The sequence below is a fragment of the Bufo bufo genome, chromosome 5 (genome assembly GCF_905171765.1).
Source record: "Bufo bufo chromosome 5, aBufBuf1.1, whole genome shotgun sequence".
Classification (NCBI taxonomy): domain Eukaryota; kingdom Metazoa; phylum Chordata; class Amphibia; order Anura; family Bufonidae; genus Bufo; species Bufo bufo.
The window spans coordinates 267177156-267204929 of NC_053393.1; the positions used below are offsets into that span (position 1 = coordinate 267177156).

Sequence of the window (27774 nt, forward strand, 5' to 3'; positions counted from 1 at the left end):
TCTACATGTCTTTGATAAAAAAAAATGCAATAAGTGTATATTTATTGGTTTGCGCAAAAGTTATAGCGTTTACAAACTATGGTACAAAAATGTGAATTTCCGCATTTTGAAGCAGCTCTGACTTTCTGAGCACCTGTCATGTTTCCTGAGGTTCTACAATGCCCAGACAGTAGAAAAAACCCACAAATGACCCCATTTCGCAAAGTAGACACCCTAAGGTATTCGCTGATGGGCATAGTGAGTTCATAGAACTTTTTATTTTTTGTTACAAGTTAGCGGAAAATGATTATTTTTTTTCTTACAAAGTCTCATATTCCACTAACTTGTGACAAAAATAAAAACTTCCATGAACTCACTATGCCCATCACGAAATACATAGGGGTGTCTTCTTTCCAAAATGGGGTCACTTGTGGGGTATTTATACTGCCCTGGCATTTTAGGGGCCCTAATGCGTGATAAGTAGTTTGAAATCAAAATGTGTAAAAAATGCCCTGTGAAATCCTAAAGGTGCTCTTTAGAATGTGGGCCCCTTTGCCCACATAGGCTGCAAAAAAGTGTCGCACATGTGGTATCTCCATGGGTATATGTAAAAAGACACCCCAAAACACATTGCCCTACTTCTCCTGAGTACGGCGATACCAGATGTGTGACACTTTTTTGCAGCCTAAGTGCGCAAAGGGGCCTAAATTCCTTTTAGGAGGGCATTTTTAGACATTTTGATTCCAGACTTCTTCTCACACTTTAGGGCCCCTAAAATGAAAGGGCAGTATAAATACCCCACATGTGACCCCATTTTGGAAAGAAGACACCCCAAGGTATTCCGTGAGGGGCATGGCGAGTTCATAGATTTTTTTATTTTGGCACAAGTTAGCGGAAATTGATTTTTATTTTTATTTTTTCTCACAAAGTCTCCCTTTCCGCTAACTTGGGACAAAAATTTCAATCTTTCATGGACTCAATATGCCCCTCAGCGAATACCTTGGGGTGTCTTCTTTCCAAAATGGGGTCACTTGTGGGGTAGGTATACTGCCCTGGCATTCTAGGGGCCCTAATGTGTGGTAAGTAGGTAAATGACCTGTGAAATCCGAAAGGTGCTCTTTGGAATGTGGGCCCCTTTTGCCCACCTAGGCTGCAAAAAAGTGTCACACATGTGGTATCGCCGTATTCAGGAGAAGTTGGGCAATGTGTTTTGGGGTGTCTTTTTTTTACATATACCTTGCTGGGTTTTCCCATTTTTTTATACAAAGTTGGCATTTGACCAAGATATTTATCTCACCCAGCATGGGTATATGTAAAATGACACCCCAAAACACATTGCCCAACTTCTCCTGAGTACGGCGATACCAGATGTGTGACACTTTTTTGCAGCCTAGATGCGCAAAGGGGCCCACATTCCTTTTATGAGGGCATTTTTAGACATTTGGATCCCAGACTTCTCACGCTTTAGGGCCCCTAAAATGCCAGGGCAGTATAAATACCCCACATGTGACCCCATTTTGGAAAGGAGACACCCCAAGGTATTCAATGAGGGGCATGGCGAGTTCATAGAAATTTTTTTTTTTTGGCACGAGATAGCGGAAATTGATTTTTATTTTATTTTTCTCAGTCTCCCTTTCTGCTAACTTGGGACAAAAATTTCAATCTTTTATGGACTCAATATGCCCCTCAGCGAATACCTTGGGGTGTCTTCTTTCCGAAATGGGGTTACATGTGGGGTATTTATACTGCCCTGGCATTTTAGGGGCCCTAAAGCGTGAGAATTTTACGCATTTGGATTCCGTGAGGGGTATGGTGAGTTCATGTGAGATTTTATTTTTTGACACAAGTTAGTGGAATATGAGACTTTGTAAGAAAAAAATAAATAATTTCCGCTAACTTGGGCCTAAAAAATGTCTGAATGGAGCCTTACAGGGGGGTGATCAATGACAGAGGGGTGATCAGGGAGTCTATATGGGTCTATATAAGGCTCCATTCAGATGTCCGTATGTGTTTTGCGGATCCGATCCATGTATCCGTGGATCCGTAAAAAACATACGGACATCTGAATGCAGCCTTACAGGGGGGTGATCAATGACAGGGGGGTGATCAATGACAGGGGGGTGATCAGGGAGTCTATATGGGGTGATCACCCCCCGTCATTGATCACCCCCCTGTAAGGCTCCATTCAGACGTCCGTATGTGTTTTGCGGATCCGATCCATGTATCAGTGGATCCGTCAAAATCATATGGACGTCTGAATGGAGCCTTACAAGGGGGTGATAAATGACAGGGGGGTGATCACCCCCCTGTAAGGCTCCATTCAGACGTCTGTATGTGTTTTGCGGATCCGATCCATGTATCCGTGGATCCGTAAAAAACATACGGACATCTGAATGCAGCCTTACAGGGGGGTGATCAATGACAGGGGGGTGATCAGGGAGTCTATATGGGGTGATCAGGGGTTAATAAGTGACAGGGGGGGGTAGTGTAGTGTGGTGATTGGTGCAACTTTACAGAGCTGCCTGTGTCCTCTGGTGGTTGATCCAAACAAAAGGGACCACCAGAGGACCAGGTAGCAGGTATATTAGACACTGTTATCAAAACAACGTCTAATATACCTGTTAGGGGTTAAAAAAATCGCATCTCCATCCCATTTCGGAAAGTTGACACCCTAAGGTATTCACTGATGGGCATAGTGAGTTCATAGAACTTTTTATTTTTTGTCACAAGTTAGCGGAAAATGATGATTTTTACAAAGTCTCATTTTCCACTAACTTGTGACAAAAAATAAAAACTTCCATGAACTCACTATGCCCATCACGAAATACCTTGGGGTGTCATTCTTTCCAAAATGGGTTCACTTGTGGGGTAGTTATACTGCCCTGGCATTTTAGGGGCCCTAATGCGTGAGAAGAAGTCTGGAATCCAAATGTGTAAAAAATGCCCTGTAAAATCCTAAAAGTACTCATTGGAATTTGGGCCCCTTTGCCCACCTAGGCTGCAAAAAAGTGTCACACATGTGGTATCGCCGTACTCAGGAGAAGTAGGGCAATGTGTTTTGGGGTGTATTTTTACATATACCCATGATGGGTGAGAAATATCTCTCTAAAAGTCAACTTTTTCCATTTTTTTTATACAAAGTTGTCATTATAGAGATTTCTCTCACCCAGCATGGGTATATGTAAAAAGACACCCCAAAACACATTGCCCAACTTCTCCTGAGTACAGCGATACTTTTTCTCCAGACTTTTTCTCACGCTTTAGGGCCCCTAAAATGCCAGGGCAGTATAAATACCCCACATGTGACCCCATTTTGGAAAGAAGACACCCCAAGGTATTCCGTGAGGGGCATGGCGAGTTCATAGAAGTTTTTTTTTTGGCACAAGTTAGCGGAAATTTTTATTTTTATTTATTTTCTCACAAAGTCTCCCTTTCCGCTACATTGTGACAAAAAATAAAATTTTACATGAACGCGCCATGCCCTTCACAAAATACCTTGAGGTGTCTTCTTTCCTAAATGGGGTCACATGTGGGGTATTTATACTGCCCTGGCATTTTAGGGGCCCTAAAGCGTGAGAAGAATTCTTGAATGCAAATGTCTAAAAAAATTTACGCATTTGGATTCTGTGAGGGGTATGGTGAGTTCATGTGAGATTTTATTTTTTGTCATAAGTTAGTGGAATATGAGATTTTGTAAGAAAAAAAATAAAATATATAAATTTCCGCTAACTTGTGCCAAAAAAATGTCTGAATGGAGCCTTACAGGGGGGTGATCAATAACAGGGGGGTGATCAGGGAGTCTATATGGGCTTTATGTCATTGATCACCCCCCTGTAAGGCTCCATTCAGACGTCCGTATGTGTTTTGCGGATCCATGGATCGGATCCGCAAAACACATACGGACGTCTGAATGGAGCCTTACAGGGTCATGATCAATGACGGGGGTTATCAGGGAGTCTAATATGGGGTGATCAGGGGTTAATAAGTGTCGGGGGGGGGGTGTAGTGTAGTGGTGTTTGGTGCTACTTATTACAGAGCTGCCTGTGTCCTCTGGTGGTCGATCCTAGCAAAAGGGACCACCAGAGGACCAGGTAGCAGGTATATTCGACGCTGTTATCAAAACAGCGTCTAATATACCTGTTAGGGGTTAAAAAAAATCGCATCTACAGCCTGCCAGTGAACGATCGCCGCTGGCAGGGTGGAGATCCACTCGCTTACCTTCCGAGCGCGTTCACAGGAAATCTCGCCTCTCGCGAGTGGACGCATATATGCGTCCAGGAGGAATAACAGGGCCGCCGCCAGGACGCAATCCTGCGTACGGCGGTCCTGAGCTGGTTAAAAAAACGCTGGACTTACTGACATCACGCTGGACTCAAATCAGTTCATTAGCATGCGGCATGTGGCATCTTTGTGTGTATATTATGAAGTAACCATCGGTCACACCAGTAAGTGAATACATCTAAGGTACTTTTTAGTAGTTAATGATTGTATATAATTAGTTAGATTATAATCAAATATCCATATGACAGGTTCCCTTTAACCGCCTCCGGACCGCCTAACGCAGGATCACGTTCTGGAGGCGGCAGCTCTGCGCACAGTCACACATATATGCGTCATCTCGCGAGACGCGAGATTTCCTGTGGACGCGCGCACACAGGCGCGTGCGTTCACAGGATCGGAAGGTAAGCGAGTGGATCTCCAGCCTGCTAGCGGCGATCGTTCGCTGGCAGGCTGGAGATGCGATTTTTTTTTAAACCCCTAACAGGTATATTAGACGCTGTTTTGATAACAGCGTCTAATATACCTGCTCCTCTGGTGGTCCCTTTTGTTTGGATCGACCACCAGAGGACACAGGCAGAGGACCCCACATGTGACCCCATTTCGGAAAGAAGACACCCTAAGGTATTCCGTGAGGGGCATATTGAGTCCATGAAAGGTTGAAATTTTTGTCCCAAGTTAGCGTAAAGGGAGACTTTGAGAAATTTCCGCTAACTTGTGCCAAAAAATAATAATTTCTATGAACTCGCCATGCCCCTCATTGAATACCTTGGGGTGTCTTCTTTCCAAAGTGGGGTCACATGTGGGGTATTTATACTGCCCTGGCATTTTAGGGGTCCTAAAGCGTGAGAAGAAGTCTGGGATCCAAATGTCTAAAAATGCCCTCATAAAAGGAATGTGGGCCCCTTTGCGCATCTAGGCTGCAAAAAAGTGTCACACATCTAGTATCGCCGTACTCAGGAGAAGTTGAGCAATGTGTTTTGGGGTGTCATTTTACATATACTCATGCTGGGTGAGATAAATATCTTCGTCAAATGCCAACTTTGTATAAAAAATGGGAAAAGTTGTCTTTTGCCGAGATATTTCTCTCACACAGCATGAGTATATGTAAAAAGACACCCCAAAAAACATTGCCCAACTTCTCCTGAGTACGGCAAGACCACATGTGTGACACTTTTTTGCAGCCTAGGTGGGCAAAGGGGCCCACATTCCAAAGAGCACCTTTAGGATTTCACAGGTCATTTTTTACACATTTTGATTTCAAACTACTTACCACACATTAGGGCCCCTAGAATGCCAGGGCAGTATAACTACCCCACAAGTGACCCCATTTTGGAAAGAAGACACCCAAAGGTATTCCATGAGGGGCATAGTGAGTTCATGGAAGCTTTTATTTTTTGTCACAAGTTAGTGGAATATGAGACTTTGTAAGAAAAAATAAAAAATCATCATTTTCCGCTAACTTGTGACAAAAAATAAAAAGTTCTATGAACTCACTATGCCCATCAGCGAATACCTTAGGGTGTCTACTTTCCGAAATGGGGTCATTTGTGGGGTGTTTGTACTGTCTGGCCATTGTAGAACCTCAGGAAACATGACCGGTGCTCAAAGTCAGAGCTGCTTCAAAAAGCGGAAATTCACATTTTCGTACCATAGTTTGTAAACGCTATAACTTTTACCCAAACCATTTTTTTTTTTATCAAAGACATGTAGAACAATAAATTTAGAGGAAAATTTATATATGGATGTCTTTTTTTTTTTTGCAAAATTTTACAACTGAAAGTGAAAAATGTCATTTTTTTTGCAAAAAAAATCGTTAAATTTCGATTAATAACAAAAAAAGTAAAAATGTCAGCAGCAATGAAATACCACCAAATGAAAGCTCAATTAGTGAGAAGAAATTGAGGTAAAATTCATTTGGGTGGTAAGTTGCATGACCGAGCAATAAACGGTGTAAGTAGTGTAGTGCAGAAGTGTAAAAAGTGGCCTGGTCATTAAGGGTGTTTAAGCTATGGGGGCTGAGGTGGTTAAAGGGAACCTGTCACCGGGATTTTGTGTAAAGAGCTGAGGACATGGGTTGCTAGATGGCCCCTAGCACATCCACCATACCCAGTCCCCATAGCTCTCTGTGCTTTTTATTGTGTAAAAAAAAACGATTTGATACATATGCAAATTAACCTGAGATGAGTCCTGTCCCTGACTCCTCTCGCGTACAGGACTCATCTCAGGGTAATTTGCATATGTATCAAATCGGTTTTTTTACACAATAAAAGCACACAGAGCTATGGGGACTGGATATTGTGGATTTGCTAGCAGCCATCTAGCAGCCCATGTCCTCAGCTCTATACACAAAATCACGGTGACAGGTTCCCTTTAAGTTCTCACTGATCTATGCTGTGGGCCGCCAGGAATTGCTGAAAGGGGTTGATAAATACTGTGAATGGGACTGCTGAGGGGTTAATAACTACTGTGAAGGGGGACGTGACAGAACCTTTCATTGCTCCACCCCTCCAGCTCTGTCATTTCTTCTTCCCCACGCTGTCACTACACCACACCCCTCCCCCGCTCTGTCACCACGGCTGCGTCACTGCTCTACGCCCACTGCTCGGTCACCGCCGCTCCATGCCCCCAACTCGTCGTCGATCCACTGCGTCCACTGCTCCGGTAAACAAAGCCATCTCAGCCCTGCTACTTGCCCGCAGCAGGGCTAAGCTACTGAACAATCTTCCTGCCCGGTGCCTGGAACTGCATCGGGCGATACTATTTCCACAACCCTGGTTTACACCCAAAGGCCCCCATACATATTTGAATATTATCATCTAAACCCGCTGTTTTCTGTGGGACCAGCCGACAATCTAGTTTGTGTAATTCGTTCCCAGCTCTCACCCAACAGACTGGGAGAGAATAGTCAGGCAAATCACCTGATATTTTTGTTTTCCTGTGAGAAAAGCCACCTCCAGAGTTAACGGGCAGGGGGTTTTCGCCCCACTGGAAACATGTGCATGCTCTGCCAAGTTTAGTGTTTATATGCATAGAGAGCGCCAGTAGAGAGAGCTGTTGACTGCATAACTATTTGGCTAACAGCTATTGAGGTGTATGAGCACCCTAACAAGTCCAATGCTAGAGTTTCTGACAAATTCTAAAATATAATTGCATCTCACACAACAATGGAAAATAACAAAAAATAACATTGCAAAGTAGCTATACCATTGAATCAAACCTCTGTTTACACCTGCAAAGGTGTAGTTGGAAAGTTATGGCTCCTCATCAATACATTGATATATTTCCATTGCAGTAAATGCTGACATGTTTTAGAACATGTGTATTTTATGTCTCTGTTTAGACTTCCACCAGGTTTCTTTGAGACGCATAATAAGTCGTCTAATATACAGACTCCAAGAAATGTTTCGAACATACGACTACTAGCAGAGGATTACAATGATGAGGGTGAGGAGAAGGAAGATGGTGAAAATGTCCTAACAGTTCCATCTTGTACACAGCAATCCATGGATAACCCACCAAAAGCACAGGACAGCAGTCTTCCACCAGGTATTGCATAACATAGTGAGCACCATTTCTTAAAGTTAGAATGACATAAAGGATAAAAAAAAAAGTTGAAATGAGTTGTTCAGAGTAACCACACATGATATGAAAGTACAAGTTTTTCAGAATTGAAAGTTAAATGTTTTTCTGAATTGTATCCCCTTCCTATCACGTCTTAACTTATCTAATCTATGCTATGCTAAGGCTACTTTTACACTAGCGTTTTTGCTTGGTCCGGCAGGGTCCAGCAAAAACGCTTCTATTACTGATAATACAGCCATCTGCATCCATTTGAACGGATCCGGTTGTATTATCTTTAACATATTTTTAACATTGCCAAAACGTATAATCATTAACTCCATTGCAAGTCAATGGCGGACAGACCCGTTTTCTATTGTGGCACATTGTGCCAGAGCAAATGGATCCGTCCCCATTGACTTACATTGGGGTCACGTTTTGCTCCGCATCCCTAGGATGGAAAGCAACATACAACATGTTGCGGTTTGCTCTCCGGTCTGGGAACGCAACTAAACGGAACTGAATCCATTTTGGAGCATTCCGTTCTGTTCAGTTTAGTTTTATCACCATTGACGATGTATGGTGACAAAACTGAAGCATTTTTTTCTGGTATTGAGCCCCTATGACGGAACTCAATACCGGAAAATTTTAACGCTAGTATGAAAGTACCCTAAGTAGGTAATTCCACCAAAGTGCTGTACAACACAGTTACAGCATAGTCAGTGCTTACATCACATTTAATCACATTGCAGTTGCTAGCTTTGGTGATCCAACAATCAACATGAAAGAATTTTTTTCAGAAATGTCCTCGGTCCCTTGCCCAGCTTCATTGAACATGTATTGCTCATTTGAACAACTATTGTGGACAGTATAAACTAGCGTGTGTATGTTGCAAAGTGATTGTTAAACGGTTGCTCAGCTGTCAACTTGCTTCTAATATTCATTGCAACCTTACCTTGTCGCTTACGTTCTCCATAATTAAATTGGGTATTTTTGCCAATAATTGGAACATTTGTACATTGCTTGTTTTCTTTTTTTAAATCAGATATTTTTTATTAAACATACATGTAGGGATATCAGAAAGAATATGCGGCACTCACCGGAGTCTTCACAAAGTATTGCTCTTTATTGATCCTTCATACAGGACGGGTGAGTTAGGTGCTGGGGCGGACGGGCTCCTGCAGATGAATGGCGGCTACGGCCGTTTCGCGCTGTGGATTGCGCTTCTTCTGGCCACACTAATCGTCAGAGCGCAATATTGCGCCATATATACGCGACGCCCCACAGCCGGCATCATGTGCAGCAGCTGTGCGCCGCCAGTAAGTGACGTAAAAACATATGACAGAGGGAGCAAAACAAGTCACACAAACATGTATAAAAAATAAGCAGACAACAGTTGAATAAGTCACGCTGGCACGGCAGCTGTTCCACATCCAACAATCATTATTATAAGTAACAATATTATTCGATGCAGCATTGAGAGGGGAACAGGGCATAGAGGGGTTAATCTCTTAAAGGGACCCTAAGCCTATTCAGAAAAAGCTGGCTCACACCTGCAACTGGATTGTTTGACATCCCGCTCTTAAAGGAACACGGACATGTCGTTCCTATCGTTCAGTCCTGCCGCACCAGTGGCTTTGGTGAGAAGAATCCACCTTGCTTCCCTCTGCAGGAGCAGCCGGTGACGATCCCCTCCCCTAGGGATGGATCGGACCTGCTCCACTCCCGCAAAGGAAAGACAATGCGGACGGCCACCATGTGCGGCCCTGACATGTTCAATCAAGCGGGGACATCCTCTACCTGAACGAATGGAACTGACATGCTCTCGTATTCGCTCAAAGAGCGGGCGAATCGTTTTGCCGATATAGTATCTATTGCATGGACAAAACACGGCGTACACAACATAGGGCGTCCGGCATGTTATGAAACCTCGTACTACATGCTGTACCCCTCCTATTTGTAGCCACTTGCTACAGATATTTAGTGCGCAAAAGGAGCAATGTCCACATTTATGATTGCCTGCAGGTTTTTTGCCGGTGAGCCACGTCTCCGCCTGAGACGTGCGGAATACGCTATTCACCAATTTATCTTTAAGAGTTGCGCATTTTCTAAATGTAACTAGTGGTCGCTGACTAGAGAGGTTGCTTAAAGCTGGGTCCCCTTTGAGGAGATCCCAGTTCTCATGTATTACCCGTTTGATGATGTCCGCGGCAGGGCTGTACTTAAATGCAAAAGCAAAACGGGGTCGCTCAATGTTTCTGTTCTTTTCCACCAGCAATGTGTTACGGTCAAGTGCGGCGGCTTTCCGAAGGGCCGCTAAGACTATTCCCGGTGGGTAACCCCGATCCATAAGACGCTTACAAAGCTCATCAGCTTGCCTGTGGAACCCGGAATCTGTGTCATTAATCCTCCAACGGACGAATTGTCCGTATAGGACGGCTTTTTTCACCGATGGCGGGTGGAAGCTGGTCTGGTGAAGCAGCGAGTTAGTCGCTGTGGGCTTGCGGAAGCCCGTGGTATGTAATACACCATCTCTCACTGTAATGCGCACATCCAGGAAGTCAAGCGACTCACCCCCAAAATTGAGGGTGAACCGCATGTTCATCCTGTTGTGCGCATTGAGATATTCCACAAATCTGCGGCATGACTCCTCGCCGCCTGACCAGACCAGAAAAATGTCATCCACATAGCGTAGAAATAGATGCATAAACCGCAGGAAGGGGTTACCCACCGAGAATATGTAGGTCTCTTCAAATACCGCCATGTACAGGTTTGCAAATGTGCACGACACGGGCGTGCCCATTGCAGTACCTAGTACCTGGCGGTACCATTGACCGTCAAACTGGAACACATTGCTGGTGAGAACCAGGTCCAGTGCCTCCATGATAAAGCTATTAAACAAGGCCTCTTTGTCACTCCTACTCAATACTGTATCAACGGCACGGAGTCCTAGGTCGTGAGGAATCCTAGTATATAGACTCTCGACGTCCAAGGACACCAGGCAGAACTCCCTCCGCCACTCAAAGTGTTGGAGTGTTCGGAGGAAGTCCCCGGTGTCCTTGAGATACGTCAGAGTCCCCACGAGGAGTTTTTGAAAAAAATGGGGACGGATCCATTTTTGAAAAAAATGTTTGCTGAAACCCCCCCCTAGTAATGCCGTACCGTTGCCAGGGGAAGTCCCGGCGACAATCACAGGAACTGACTTCCACCTTAAGGGTCGCTACAGTGAAGAGGAGATACAGTGTATCCAGTTCTTAGCTAATATGGAGGCAGACACGCCAGATAGTGGCGGCAGTAAGGTAGACAAATATACCGGTGGCATCAGTTCCACCTTCCTTCCTCCCATGCCGGCCGGCTCAGCGATAGACCTGTTCCACAAAAGGGTGTTAAGAGAGATACGTGCGCTGATTTACCCAGCAGCACCCCCGAATGTTACTGGGGAAGAGTATCGGGCCCTTTTGTGGTTGAAACAACAGGATAACATCATTATCAAGCCGGCCGACAAGGGAGGAAACGTGGTTCTGATGACCAGGGAGTGTTATAAGGAGGAGGCAGGGAGGCAATTGGGAGACGGCACAGTTTATCTCAAATTGAAGGGAGACCCCACACAGGGAATACTTGGTAGACTTCATGCATTTGTTGAGAAGTACATAGGGGCCTGTTTTTTACCCAAAGGCATGGCCAAACGGCTTATCCCCACCCACCCCAAAATCCCTGTCTGGTATTTTGTACCGAAAATTCACAAGTCGCTGACCCAGCCCCCTGGTTGCCCAATAGTGGCTGGCATTGGGTCAGTGACGGAACCACTATCTGGCTATGTGGACTGGCTCCTCAGGCCACTCCTCGTAGGGACTCCGACGTATCTCAAGGACACCGGGGACTTCCTCCGAACACTCCAACACTTTGAGTGGCGGAGGGAGTTCTGCCTGGTGTCCTTGGACGTCGAGAGTCTATATACTAGGATTCCTCACGACCTAGGACTCCGTGCCGTTGATACAGTATTGAGTAGGAGTGACAAAGAGGCCTTGTTTAATAGCTTTATCATGGAGGCACTGGACCTGGTTCTCACCAGCAATGTGTTCCAGTTTGACGGTCAATGGTACCGCCAGGTACTAGGTACTGCAATGGGCACGCCCGTGTCGTGCACATTTGCAAACCTGTACCTGGCGGTATTTGAAGAGACCTACATATTCTCGGTGGGTAACCCCTTCCTGCGGTTTATGCATCTATTTCTACGCTATGTGCATGACATTTTTCTGGTCTGGTCAGGCGGCGAGGAGTCATGCCGCAGATTTGTGGAATATCTCAATGCGCACAACAGGATGAACATGCGGTTCACCCTCAATTTTGGGGGTGAGTCGCTTGACTTCCTGGATGTGCGCATTACAGTGAGAGATGGTGTATTACATACTACGGGCTTCCGCAAGCCCACAGCGACTAACTCGCTGCTTCACCAGACCAGCTTCCACCCGCCATCGGTGAAAAAAGCCGTTCCATACGGACAATTCGTCCGTTTGAGGAGGATTAATGACACCGATTCCGGGTTCCACAGGCAGGCTGATGAGCTTTGTAAGCGTCTTATGGATCGGGGTTACCCACCGGGAATAGTCTTAGCGGCCCTTCGGAAAGCCGCCGCACTTGACCGTAACACATTGCTGGTGGAAAAGAACAGAAACATTGAGCGACCCCGTTTTGCTTTTGCATTTAAGTACAGCCCTGCCGCGGACATCATCAAACGGGTAATACATGAGAACTGGGATCTCCTCAAAGGGGACCCAGCTTTAAGCAACCTCTCTAGTCAGCGACCACTAGTTACATTTAGAAAATGCGCAACTCTTAAAGATAAATTGGTGAATAGCGTATTCCGCACGTCTCAGGCGGAGACGTGGCTCACCGGCAAAAAACCTGCAGGCAATCATAAATGTGGACATTGCTCCTTTTGCGCACTAAATATCTGTAGCAAGTGGCTACAAATTGGAGGGGTACAGCATGTAGTACGAGATTTCATAACATGCCGGACGCCCTATGTTGTGTACGCCGTGTTTTGTCCATGCAATAGATACTATATCGGCAAAACGATTCGCCCGCTCTTTGAGCGAATACGAGAGCATGTCCGTTCCATTCGTTCAGGTAGAGGATGTCCCCGCCTGATTGAACATGTCAGGGCCGCACATGGTGGCCGTCCGCGTTGTCTTTCCTTTGCGGGAGTGGAGCAGGTCCGATCCATCCCTAGGGGAGGGGATCGTCACCGGCTGCTCCTGCAGAGGGAAGCAAGGTGGATTCTTCTCACCAAAGCCACTGGTGCGGCAGGACTGAACGATAGGAACGACAGGAACGACATGTCCGTGTTCCTTTAAGAGCGGGATGTCAAACAATCCAGTTGCAGGTGTGAGACAGCTTTTTCTGAATAGGCTTTAGGTCCCTTTAAGAGATTAACCCCTCTATGCCCTGTTCCCCTCTCAATGCTGCATCGAAACATATTGTTACTTATAATAATGATTGTTGCATGTGGAACAGCTGCCGTGCCAGCGTGACTTATTCAACTGTTGTCTGCTTATTTTTTATACATGTTTGTGTGACTTGTTTTGCTCCCTCTGTCATATGTTTTTACGTCACTTACTGGCGGCGCACAGCTGCTGCACATGATGCCGGCTGTGGGGCGTTGCGTATATATGGCGCAATATTGCGCTCTGACGATTAGTGTGGCCAGAAGAAGCGCGAAACGGCCGTAGCCGCCATTCATCTGCAGGAGCCCGTCCGCCCCAGCACCCCACTCACCCGTCCTGTATGAAGGATCAATAAAGAGCAATACTTTGTGAAGACTCCGGTGAGTGCCGCATATTCTTTCTGATATCCCTACATGGTTACCATTCATTCAGCTTTCACTATTACATGCTGAGCACCACACACGAAGTGTGTGTTTCGCTGCTGTGCCGCTATCTGAGCCAGCATCTAGGATCGGCTTGACTTGCCTGATTCATGCAGTGCCGCTCCGTTCTACTTCTTGTTTGCATAGCATTATATTATTACAATAACAACCCCTTTTAACCACCCTCCCACCCCTTCCCTCCCGCCCCTTTTTCAGTCCTGCAACCAATTAAAGTCAAGAATCATCTCTGTGGTGGTCTTTGTAATTCCATACATCATTAACAACATTGCTTCTTTTCTTAGTTAATGTAATGTATTTCAGGAAGGTAATGCATAGTATAGTAGGTGTTATTAATTTTATTCTGTACTCTGCTTAGGAAATACCTTACTTAAGCTAACTTCAGAAATGTGTTCTGAACAGCAGCCGGCAGAGGACCAGTCTGACAGAGTCCCTGTTGGATCCTATTGTAGTCCACGGGGATCTGGTGGTGCGCAGCCCTATCCAGTTATGTCAGAACAGGCTGCCAGGGTTCACATTGCATAAAGTATGTGAACTTAGCCTTACATTGCTGTCATTCTCCTCATAAATCAATTAAATTATAATGTGCCATTCTTTTTCAGACTTCTTTGATAGCAAGACATCTGTGGTTTCTCATTCGGGGTCTATTTTGAAAGCAGATGTACTTGAAAAACCTGTTCCAATGTAAGTTTTGTATGTCAAGCAATATTATAAAATGTATAGATGATATGAAATGTTGTAAAAACCATGACAACTATTATAATTTGCAAAGGCAAGGTAAAGCATGTATCCAGTTATGGATGAAAATTTCGCAAATTACAAAATTTCAAAGTCCATCTGTGTAATAAGTGTGTAAAAGTATTTTTTTCTAAGTTACACTTTTTTCCTCTGACCTTTCAGTGTTAAAGTAATTTTCTGGGCTTATGATATTGATAAACTATCCTCAGGATAGGTCACCAGTATCCGATCAGTAAGGGTCCGACACCTGGCACAAACTGCTGTTCCCTGCAGGTGCCGGAAGCACAACTCTATTCAAAGTATAGCGGCTGCTTCGTGTCACGAGCCGAGTCCACTCTATATGGCAGGTCTTGCCTGTGCAATACAGCTGACACTCAGCTGCAGTGATCTGCACTGGAGAGAATTCCTATCCCAGTCATGTAACCCCTTAAATGACAAGTTTCAAAAGAAAAGGTGGTAATGGGATGTGATTTTTATTTTTATTTTTTTAACCAAATCTATCGTTCATCTTTCATTCTATTTATTCTACCAATGCTAGGAAGTTTGTCTTAGTGTACACTGTATATGAATATATATTTTCAATTTAACAGGTCTAGTATTGATCCTGATGGACACTACATACAGTGCCTTGAAAAAGTATTCGCCCCCCTTTACTTTTTTCGTATTTTGTTACATTACAGCCTTAAGTTAAATGTTTTGTTAATCTGAATTTTATGTGATGGATCAGAACACAATAGTTTAAGTTGGCGAAGTGAAATGAGAAAAATATATAAATAAAACTATTGTTTAGAAATAGAAAACAGAAAATTGGCATGTGCATATGTATTCACCCCCTTTGTTAGGAAGCCCATAAAAAGGTCTGGTGCAACCAATTACCTTCAGAAGTCACAAGATTAGTGACATGATGTCACCTGTGTGCAATCTAAGTGTCACATGATCTGTCATTACATATACACACCTTTTTTGAAAGGCCCCACAGGCTGCAACACCTAAGTAAGAGGCATCACTAACCAAACACTGCCATAGAGACCAAAGAACTCTCCAAACAAGTAAGGGACAATGTTGTTGAGAAGTACAAGTCAGTGTTAGGTTATAAAAAAATATCCAAATCTTTGATGATCCCCAGGAGCACCATCATATCTATCATAATGGAAAGAACATGGCACAACAGCAAACCTGCCAAGAGACGGCCGTCCACCAAAACTCACGGACTGGGCAAGGAGGGCATTAATCAGAGAGGCAGCACAGCAGAGACTGGAGTATCTGTACATAGGACGACAATAAGCCGTACGCTCCATAGAGTTGGGCTTTATGGCAGAGTGGCCAGAAGAAAGCCATTACTTTCAGCTAAAAACAAAAAGGCACGTTGAGAGTTTGCGGAAAGGCATGTGGGAGACTCCCAAAATGTATGGAGGAAGGTGCTCTGGTCTGATGAGACTAAAATTTTACTTTTCGGCCATCAAAGAAAACGCTATGTCTGGCGCAAACCCAACACATCACATCACCCAAAGAACACCATCCCCACACTGAAACATGGTGGTGGCAGCATCATACTGTGGGGATGTTTTTTTTTTTTTTTTTTAACTTTCAAGTTTTATTGATTTTTCAGCATAAGACAATCAGACAGTAAATGTCATTTGCATAAGCCAGAACAATGTTAAGATTTGCAAAGTACAACTTTGACATTCATATTGTGATGCTACATAGTTACACCAATATAAGAATACCAGACAATAAATGTCACTTGTATAATCCAGCAACTATCAATAATATATGCAAAGCATATTGATGACATATACAACAGATTGTAACATAGTCAATCCAAGAACAAAACTAATAGATTGAATCCAGAACTTGTGATCCATTTCTAAGATATAATTTATTCTATACTTTAGCGTACCCCTATATGTGTTTACTCTACACCGTTATCCATCCACCGTCCTTCATCCACCGTTCTCTCCCGCCATGTATGTATACCACAGCATCAGTCACTACAAAGCTAAAGAGTGAATCTTAACTGCAAACGGGCAAGAGTTCCACAATTCCCATCTTTTGTGAGCCCTTAATCGTTCAGAGTGAGAATCTGCATATATATATTCATGTTGCATATACTGGTTAACTAGTGAGATCACATCAGACACCTGAGGAGTAATGGGCAGCTTCCAGGAGGTCGCAATAAGCTTCATTGCAGCTGAGAGAATGCCCATCATAACCGATCTATGGGAGTGAGTTAAATCTCCTATTCCGATGGATAGCACAGCTAATGGAGGGTCGAGGGGGATCTGGAAGCCCGCCACTGTCGAGATGATAAGGTCAAAAATCTTCCTCCAAAAAGGGAGAACAATAGGGCACGACCACCACATATGTGATAAGCTTCCCTTTTCCCCACAATTCCTCCAGCAGTTTGAACTATATTCAGGATCCATGTGTGCTATACGGGCTGGAGTCAAGTACCATCTAAGTTGTATTTTCCTTTTTTGTTCAATGTGATTAATGCATTTGGCAGTAGCTATCGTCCAGTGGAAAGCATCCCTCCACTCCCCGACCGACCAAGAGCTCTCAAATTCTTCTTCCCACTTCACCATAAAGTTAAGCTTTGTTTCTAGAGTAGGGTCAAGTGCATGATATGCAGTAGCTAGGCCTTTCCCCTGACCTGTCTTGCTAGTAAAATATTTACTAAAAGAGGTAGTTTTATTCAATGAAATAATGGGAGGTCTCGTTCTGTGTAGCATATGCCTAACTTGTAGGTATTGATAGAAACAAGTATTAGGTATACCATAATTTTGATGCAAGGTCTCAAATGGTTTCATAGTGTCACCATCATACAACTGATCTAAACGTATGATACCTGCTTTCTCCCATTTATCTAAGGAGAGATCGGGCACCCCATACGTAAGCGCAACCAGTGGGATCTCAGATCTCTTAGGTGAGAAAATCTTCCCTTTCTCTATATAATGGGACCAGGTCCAAACTGCCGCTTGCATAGTCAAGAGAGGGGGTGAAGATTTAGGCGCTTCCAGGGAAAGGGCGGCAAGAAAGCCTGGGAGAGAACCCAGTTTTGTGTAGGTGGATTCTAATTCATGCCATCTCTGTAGCGAGGAAGGCGCCCACCACTCTTTAGTCTGCTCAATGAGGTTCGCCTTGTAATAACGAATGAGGTCCGGGACCCCAAGGCCCCCTTCTCTCAGCTTTGGGTATAGGGCTTGTTGGTCCACTCTAGGTGTTTTGTTACCCCATGTAAATTTTATAAGGTCCGACTGGAACAATTTTAATATTTTTTGTGGAATGATAAGAGGAATACATCTAAGTTTATAGAGGATCTTAGGTAGAATCATCATTTTGACCGCATTAATTCTGGCCAGCCATGACATAAACAGCTTAGAATACTCAGCATAATCTGTTAGTAATTCTTTTCTCAGGGAATTGAAATTGCTTCTCACCAAATTTAGTATACGAGGTGTTAATAATATGCCCAGGTAAATTATGCCATCCTCTGCCCACTGAAATGGAGCTTTCGCCAAAAGCTCCCTTTTGAGAGGTTCTTGGATCGCAAATGGGAGAATATGCGATTTTGTAACATTAAGTTTATAGAAAGAGGCTTGTGCATATTCTTTTAAGACTTCCATGACGTTTGGGAGAGATATCTCTGGGTTCGTAAGTGATAACAGGACATCATCCGCGTACAGTCCTATTTTATGTGATGCATTACCCACATGTATACCCAAAATACCTGGGTCCAACCGGATTCTTTCTGCCAGGGGTTCCATCACTAGCGCAAAAACCAACGGTGACAAAGGGCAGCCTTGTCTGGTACCGTTCGTTATATCAAAGCTTTTGGAATAAAAGCCAGATGCTAATACTCGAGCTGATGGAAGGGAGTATAGATTTAAGATAGCCGATAAAATAGGTCCTCGGAACCCAAAATGATTCAACACCTCCGTCAGAAACCCCAGTGCACCCTATCGAAAGCTTTTTCAGCATCAAGCGATATAAATATTGTGGGTGCACCGGAGCTATCCGCTATTTGGAGCAGATCAATTACTCTACGAGTTCCATCTCTACATTGACGGCCAGGGATGAAACCAACTTGGTCAGTGGACACCAATTTAGGAAGAAGGGGCTGTAACCTCAGGGCCAGCAGTTTAGAGAATAATTTCAGGTCATTATTTAATAAAGATATGGGGCGGAAATTTGCTGGAGTATCATGAGGTTTCCCTGGTTTAGGGATTGTTGTGATAATAGCACATAGCATCTCTTTAGGTATAGTACCCGGGAGTAGAAATGTATTAAAAAGCCGCGTAAGGTATGGTAATAAGCTTACTTTAAAGGATTTATAATAGTCCCCCGAAAAGCCATCTGGGCCTGGAGCTTTATGCAGTTTTAATGATTTGATAGCTATATCTACTTCCCGTTCCGAAAAGGGGGCATTGAGCAATTCCAAATCTTGGGAGGCAATACTTGGGAGAGATACTGATTTTAAGAAATTCAGTATGTTATGTGAGGTGGGTTGTGGGGTGCCGCCGTCATTTTTCAAATTATAAAGGGAACTATAGTAATCTGCAAACGCATCCGCAATATCTATCGGATGTGTAGTCATCTTTCCATTATTTTGCTTCATTGAATCTATACGGGTGGCTACCTCCCTTGTTTTCAGTCTGCGGGCTAGCATAGCCCCGGCTCTATCTCCTAAGTGATACCATTTTGCCTTTGACCTGGTTAGGGCCTTTTCAAATTTGCAGAGCAAGAGAGAGCGTAGTTGAAAGCGCAAGTCTGTGAGTTGAGCTGATAATGTATCTGTAGGGGTCTCCTTAAATCGCGTTTCTACCTCCACTATTTGAGCTAAAATGTCCTGCATCTGTTTATCTCTTTGCTTTTTAAGTTTGGACGCAGTCTGAATGAAAAGGCCTCTCATGAAGCTTTTATGGGCGCACCATAATGTGGAGACGCTGATATCTGGCGTGTCATTAAGAGCAAAGTATTCGTCCAAAGCTTTAGAGAATAATTGGTGCCGATTTTCATCCCTCAGCAAAAATGAGTTAAGGCGCCAAAGCGGTGGGTTAGGATTAGGATAATTATCTGAGATGTGTAGGTAGATTGGAGCGTCATCAGACAATGTAATATTGCCTATTGCTGTGTGAGTGGTTTTATGAAGAAGGTCTTTTGGATATAAGGAAGTAGTCTATTCTAGATTGGGAGATATGAACCTGGGACATAAAGGTATAATCCCTTTCTGTCGCATGTTGGTATCTCCATATATCATGTAGGGGAGAAGTTTTGAGAAGCTTACCCAACGCAGGCCGATGACCCCTCGTTTTCTTGGAACAGTCCATCAAAGGATCAATGGGCAAGTTAACATCCCCTCCTAGAATGATGGAACCCCTGGCAGAATTCAACAACTTCTTAAAGAACCTCGTAAGGAAAGAAATTTGGTGAGAGTTAGGTACATAAACATTAGCTATGGTGTATTCAGCATGATTGATAGAGCAAAGGAGAATAATATATCGTCCCGCTTGATCAATAATAGTTTGCTTTAAATTGGACCGAACGCCTAACCCCTATAAGAACCCCAGCTTTTTTAACTTCTGCCGATGCAAAATAAAGATGAGTCTGGAAGAAACAACAGAAGTTAACAAGATCACAAAATAAACTAGGCAAACATGCCTATATTGGTACAAAAACCAGAGATAAGCGCCCATGAGTTTTCAGGAGCGCAAAGGTTTCCAAATTAAACAGAAAGATCCTGACAGGATCACCTTAATTTATAAGAACCGTAAGTAATTTTGAGGTTAGAGTATTCAGAGAAGATAAGAGATTTGGCATAGCAACTACAACAGTGGAGGTGTTACCCATTCCAGCCCACTCTATAGACAGAAAAGAAGGAATGTTAGGCAGTTTATGTAAGGGTTAATGAAAGATCGAATATAGAATAGAAGGACGTAGGTGTCCCAGTTTAGGATATATGAGAATTCCCACATCATAAGAAAATTTTTATATTAGAAAATATTCATGTTATCTCCTCATCAGGTTGTTTAGGGGACAACCGATCATTCTTTCTTTTATTACTTTTCCCATGCCTGCCAGCTTGTGCAGTGGACCACGGGATCGGGGCTGGTATTACTGGAAATGCCTGTAGATTTTGGACACTGCACCAATCTTCAATGGAGATCATGGGGTCCCCCAGTGCTGATAAAAGTTCCGTAAGGTCCTCATATCGACGGATAGAAAATCTTTTCCCTGCCACCGTAGTGGAGAGTCCAAACGGGAACTTCCAGCGGTATAATATTTTCCTATTTTGCAGCAAATCTGTGAGAGGCTTCAGTTGTTTCCTTTTGTGCAGAGTTATAGGGGCTAGGTCTTGGTATAGCACAAGTTGGTGATCTTCAAAGGACCAAGAGGGGGATACCCTAGCCTTCCCCAACATATCTTCCTTGACTCTGAAGTCCAGAAATCTACAAATAATATCCCTGGGGGGATCATTAGGGTTGGGTCTTGGTCTTAGTGCTCTGTGTGCTCTCTCAATTTCAATGGAGAGGGGATAATGGTCTCCCAATAAAGAAATGGCAATCTGTTTCACCGTTGAGAGTAGAGATTCTGCAGTATACGTTTCAGGAAGGCCACGGATTCTTAAATTATTGCGCCTATTGCGATTATCTTGGTCCTCCATTTGGATGTATATCTGGTTCAGGTGGTCTTGACATGTTTGAAAATGAGTGGCAACTTCTCTAGAATGATTGCAGAGTTCTGCTGTGGTGTCCTCCAAACTATCCACACGGTGACCAATATGGCGTAGATCTTGTTTAATTTCTTGCAAATTCTGTGCTAGAGGCGACAGAGCATTGGTGAGGGTTTGCTGAAAAAAGTCCCTTGATAGAGGGAGATCCGTCTGTGCTGCAGCTTGTGGTTCATCCTGCAGTGTGTCACTTAAAGATAAGGGTAGATTCACATGAGCAGAGGTTTCAGCACTTGCAGACGCTTTTGTAATAAATTTCTCTATATTGCCTTTGCCATGCGGAGTTTTCTGAGGCATGTTAGGATCTCTAGGGGTAGGTTGGCCGTATTTAACCATTGCAAGATAGGTGGTTTAAGTCCCTTAGATGCTGGAGAAATCACTTATGGATGCTATGCCTTTGCGTGCTGCATATCCTCACATATGCTATAAAGGTGTCCAGACAGGATAGATCATAATTAATGATCTGAAAACATTGAGCCTGTGGCTCTAATATGTGGAATAGAGAGACCCCCTCTCAACAGGTAAAAGGAGGGACATTTAAAACATTAGGACTCAGTCCTCACAATAAATCAATCCAGAGATAACTGGGGAGACCAGATGCGTTATGTGCTAGTGGCACTTCACTTTTAAACGGAGAGTAGAGCCATAAGAGGCCTTAATAATGGCGCTGGGTCCTCTAGTATAAATTGGAAAGACACAGTACCTTCAATATGCAGAGCCCGAAAAGCACTGAACAGCAGGCCTCCTTTCACCTCAGAAAGCCTCAGCTTCGATCAGTGCAGAGTAGGTCTTTAATCCTCCACCGGAGATGCTCCCTTTTAAGATGGCGCCTTACTTCAGGCGGTTCTGCCACGCGCAGCTAACGTTCGGCGCAGCGGGACTCTCACCCCACACTGCACAGGTTCCTTATTCGTAGCGGGATCCCATCCAGGGAAGCTCCCGTCTTCACCTCTCCCTATAGTTATTAGCTGGGAGGTTTGTAAAATCAATGTCCCGGCCTGTGTGTTGGATCCGGGTGCCGCCTGTTAACTAGGCCCCGATCACATCTCCGGTTCACCGGCACCCAGAGAGCTCCAGGTAGGGTCAAATTGTAGCTGGCGGGTTACAGCCTTCCAAAATGAGGGATTTGTGGCTGTATAGGGCGGTTTTCTGACAGGATGGTGGTAGATGCAGGATCAAGTGGACAGAGCTCCCTCACCACACGTCTCTTCCTGTCTCACTGTGGGGATGTTTTTAAGCAGCCGGGAGTGGGAAACTGGTCAGAGTTGAGGGAAAGATGGATGGTGCTAAATACAGGGATGTTCTTGAGCAAAACCTATACCGCTTTGTGTGTGATTTGAGGCTAGGACGGAGGTTCACCTTCCAGCAGGACAATGACCCCAAACACACTGCTAAAGCAACACTTGACTGGTTTAAGGGGAAACATGTAAATGTGTTGGAATGGCCTAGTCAAAGCCCAGATCTCAATCCAATAGAAAATCTGTGGTCAGACTTGAAGATTGCTGTTCACAAGCGCAAGCCATCCAACTTGAAGGAGCTGGAGCAGTTTTGCAAGGAGGAATGGGCAAAAATCCCAGTGGTAAGATGTGGCTCATCCAAATAGCAACTTGGAGCTGTGATTGCCGCAAAAGGTGGCTCTACAAAATATTGACTTTAGGGGGGTGAATAGTTATGCACATTGACTTTTTCTGTTATTTTGTCCTATTTGTTTGCTTCACAATAAAAAAAAATAAAAAAAATAAAAAAATCTTCAAAGGTGTGGGCATGTTATGTAAATTATGGTAAATTTATGTAAATCCTCAAACAATCCATGTTAATTCCAGGTTGTGAGGCACCTAAATACAAAAAAAAGTCAAGGGGGGGAATACTTTTGCAAGGCACTGTATGTATAATCGTGTGTGTTATTTCCGGTTCCGCTTATTCTGATTGTTCTATATTCCTCCTCCCTATTCAGGAGAGGTCATGAGAAAGGTTGTGGTGACTACATCACCTGTCGTTCCTGTTTTAGTGTTGGGTGATTTCAGTAGGTACTTAAATTCATCTGTAGTTAAGTTTCATTATCTGAGTACTCCTGTGGGTTCATCTCACACAACTATAGCAAAACTTCTTAATGAGATTGATCTGTATTATCTCTGGAGGATGTGCAATCCTGGCAGCAGTTGTCTTGTTATTTAAGATCATATGGCTCTAGGATACACCTGACTGTTGATAATATTTCTTTACTCCCTTATGTTCAACAGGTAGAATATTTATCAAGGAGTATCTCTGATTAGGGAGTATCACTCCCTCTTTGAGTTCAGCTTAGTGAGGGTACATGTTAATAAATTGGTGGGATGGTGTCTGTGTAAATAAAAACCTTTTTGGCTTCAAATACTTCACTCACAGGATTGTATAGTGACAGAAATGCAGTTTTTTGGCTTAATGTGGGGTCTGTATGGGGGCATGTATACAGGGCACAGACCAGTTTAGTGCCCAGAAAGTCCACAGCTATTAATACATGATGCCTGTTTCCAAACCTCCAAATGCGGCCTACTTCTGTGGTATGTAGGACAGTTCTTTCACTCAACGCTTTAAAAGCTTTCAACAGCATCAAGTGGACGTTTTTATGAGCAGTAATGGAGCGTATGGTATTTGGGTCTCATATGGCTTGGTTCCAACTGCATTATGATCAACCTATGGCCAGAATATGAACAAATGGCATGCTTTTTGAACCTTTTGCTTTAAGTTGAGGCACTCAACAGCGTTGTCCCCTACCCCTTTTTTTTTTTTTTCCTGGCCATGGAGCACCTGGCTCGGCTAGTCTGTGGTTCTTTGGATGAGTGTATTGCATTATATGCAGATGATATGTTACCTTTACATCTGATTGTCTCCTATTGTAGATTTCACATAGGCTTGACAATTAGTTGGGACAAAACTTGCTGCCTCCATCTGTGTTAATGCAATCTCTTCCTTTACAAGTGGTCTCTATATTTAAGTATCTGGGTATAAAGTTTTCAGTTCTGCCTTTTAGATTTTCTTATTCTTAATGTTATCCCCCTCCTGGAAAAGAAGGTAGCTATTTGGTGTAAATTGTGCTTTCTATTATAGGCAAAGCTAATCTGGTTAAAATGGTACTTATGCCACAATTTGTCTATATACTACATAATGGCCTACATGAACTACATAAAAACTTAGTATTTTAAGAGGTGGTGTTCATTTGACTTCCTGGGTTCTGCTGGGAAGTTAGTGGCATATTTGCAGGAGGCAGACTTCTGGCATGTTTGTTGGAGGTTGATTTTGTGTTAGGAAAGATGACTGTGTAGGAATCTGATATATAGAAAATATATAGAAATCCGCAGCACTCACCAGTTGAATAGAAAAATCAGGTGACTTTATTTAGACCGGCAGCATAACCGCAACGTTTCGACCACCTCTGGTCTTTCTCAAGCAGTGAAATCACAATAAAAAATGTGCCTTAAATAGTGGATTAGTGGGTGTGTATAGCACCTCCACCAAGTAGGAAGTGTAAAAAACAATACCATCACATATAATCAATTCATCTACATATAATGTACCATACATATTACTGAATACATTTATCAGATATCATAGGTTATGTTATGTCCTAGATGTTTCCTTATATATTTCCTTATATGTCATATTTCAATAAAAACAGACTTAAAGGTGGTAAAGATCCATATCAAGTCCTGCGCTGCACTCGGAAGGTACCACAAGTGCGCGCCTATGTTCAGTGTACCTGAAATCCAACTGTGCATGCGCCAAAATCCGACAGAGTAAGGCTACTTTCACACTGGCGTTTCTGGGTCAGCTTGTGAGATCCGTTTCAGCGCTCTCACAAGCGGCCCAAAACGGATCAGTTTAGCCCCAATGCATTCTGAATGGATAAGGATCTGTTCAGAATGCATCAGTTTGCCTCCGTTCAGCCTCCATTACGCTCTGGCGGCGGACACGAAAACGCAGCTTGCAGCGTTTTGATGTCCGCCTGACGATGCGGAGCCAAACGAATCCGTCCTGACTTACAATGTAAGTCAATGGGGACGGATCCGTTTTCACTGACACAATATGGTGCAATTGAAAATGGATCCGCCTCCCATTGACTTTCAACGCAAGTCAAAACGGATCCGTTTGCATTATCATGAACATTTTTTTAAATTTAAAAAAAAAAATATATTTTATTGTTCATGGTAATGCAAACGGATCCGTTCTGAATGGATACAATCGATTGCATTATAGGTGCGGATCAGTCTGTGCAGATACCAGACGGATCCGCACCTAACACAGGTGGGAAAATAGCTTTAATTGCGCTGCCAATAGAAAAAATGGACGTCATGGGTATCAGCGACTTCCGCTGTTACCAAGGGAATGCAGCGATCCCAAAAGCAGTAGAATCGCTCCCACCAATAAGAACAGCAGGCGTCACAGGCACCAGTGACGTCCACTGTTGCCAAGAAAGCAATCTCAGAAACAGCAGGATCGCTTCTTATCCGCAGCATCCAATTAACCTCCATAAATAAATTACAGAACAAAGGATGTGACCAACAACTAGAGTGAGTGCAGAATTATTAGGCAAGTTGTATTTTTGAGGATTAATTTTATTATTGAACAACAACCATGTTCTCAATGAACCCAAAAAACTCATTAATATCAAAGCTGAATATTTTTGGAAGTAGTTTTTAGTTTGTTTTTAGTTTTAGCTATTTTAGGGGGATATCTGTGTGTGCAGGTGACTATTACTGTGCATAATTATTAGGCAACTTAACAAAAAACAAATATATATCCATTTCAATTATTTATTTTTACCAGTGAAACCAATATAACATCTCAACATTCACAACTATACATTTCTGACATTCAAAAACAAAACAAAAACAAATCAGTGACCAATATAGCCACCTTTCTTTGCAAGGACACTCAAAAGCCTGCCATCCATGGATTCTGTCAGTGTTTTGATCTGTTCACCATCAACATTGCGTGCAGCAGCAACCACAGCCTCCCAGACACTGTTCAGAGAGGTGTACTGTTTTCCCTCCTTGTAAATCTCACATTTGATGATGGACCACAGGTTCTCAATGGGGTTCAGATCAGGTGAACAAGGAGGCCATGTCATTAGATTTTCTTCTTTTATACCCTTTCTTGCCAGCCACGCTGTGGAGTACTTGGACGCGTGTGATGGAGCATTGTCCTGCATGAAAATCATGTTTTTCTTGAAGGATGCGGACTTGTTCCTGTACCACTGCTTGAAGAAGGTGTCTTCCAGAAACTGGCAGTAGGACTGGGAGTTGAGCTTGACTCCATCCTCAACCCGAAAAGGCCCCACAAGCTCATCTTTGATGATACCAGCCCAAACCAGTACTCCACCTCCACCTTGCTGGCGTCTGAGTCGGACTGGAGCTCTCTGCCCTTTACCAATCCAGCCACGGGCCCATCCATCTGGCCCATCAAGACTCACTCTCATTTCATCAGTCCATAAAACCTTAGAAAAATCAGTCTTGAGATATTTCTTGGCCCAGTCTTGACATTTCAGCTTGTGTGTCTTGTTCAGTGGTGGTCGTCTTTCAGCCTTTCTTACCTTGGCCATGTCTCTGAGTATTGCACACCTTGTGCTTTTGGGCACTCCAGTGATGTTGCAGCTCTGAAATATGGCCAAACTGGTGGCAAGTGGCATCTTGGCAGCTGCACGCTTGACTTTTCTCAGTTCATGGGCAGTTATTTTGCGCCTTGGTTTTTCCACACGCTTCTTGCGACCCTGTTGACTATTTTGAATGAAACGCTTGATTGTTCGATGATCACGCTTCAGAAGCTTTGCAATTTTAAGAGTGCTGCATCCCTCTGCAAGATATCTCACTATTTTTGACTTTTCTGAGCCTGTCAAGTCCTTCTTTTGACCCATTTTGCCAAAGGAAAGGAAGTTGCCTAATAATTATGCTCACCTAATATAGGGTGTTGATGTCATTAGACCACACCCCTTCTCATTACAGAGATGCACAACACCTAATATGCTTAATTGGTAGTAGGCTTTCGAGCCTATACAGCTTGGAGTAAGACAACATGCATAAAGAGGATGATGTGGTCAAAATACTCATTTGCCTAATAATTCTGCATGCAGTGTAGAAGAGGACATGAGGGTGTTTCGAAACAAAGAGAAGAGACAACATTCATAGGCTAATGGCCTGAGTCTGCTGGATCCAAAAGGAGCATTCAATCGGCTGGTGTCGCTATTCAGGGCATACATTTGGTTGACCATCAGTCCACAGATGGGGGGCCACAGCGGCCATACATACATGTGTAGGAACCTGGAATTTTTACAACATCCAGAGGAGAATCACAATTGGTCTCTACTAATCTCCATACACTTGTAGCAAAATGTAACACAGCAATAACAACAGAGACTTAATGGTTCACATGCATTTCTTATTGTAGAAAATCTATCCAATTAAACTGTACCAAAATAAACAAATACATGAAATCCAGTGTTCATACAACGTAAATCCAGAATAATCCTATAAAGTGCAAACAGATCATCAGGCAACAAGCCTACAGTAGAGGGAGAGTCTGGCTGTCACGGCGGACAGGATATAAGATACATAAATCACAAAACAAG

General features: G+C 43.5%; 1 protein-coding gene across 1 annotated transcript in view; it reads left to right on the plus strand.

The window, feature by feature from the left end:
- ZNF830 (zinc finger protein 830) overlaps positions 1-27774 on the plus strand; it is a 335378-nt gene that overhangs the window by 208295 nt on the left and 99309 nt on the right. Inside the window, exons 5-6 of the mRNA XM_040433002.1 lie at positions 7601-7806; positions 14308-14389. Of these exons, the coding sequence (XP_040288936.1) occupies positions 7601-7806; positions 14308-14389 (288 nt within the window). The remainder of the gene's footprint in view (positions 1-7600; positions 7807-14307; positions 14390-27774) is intronic.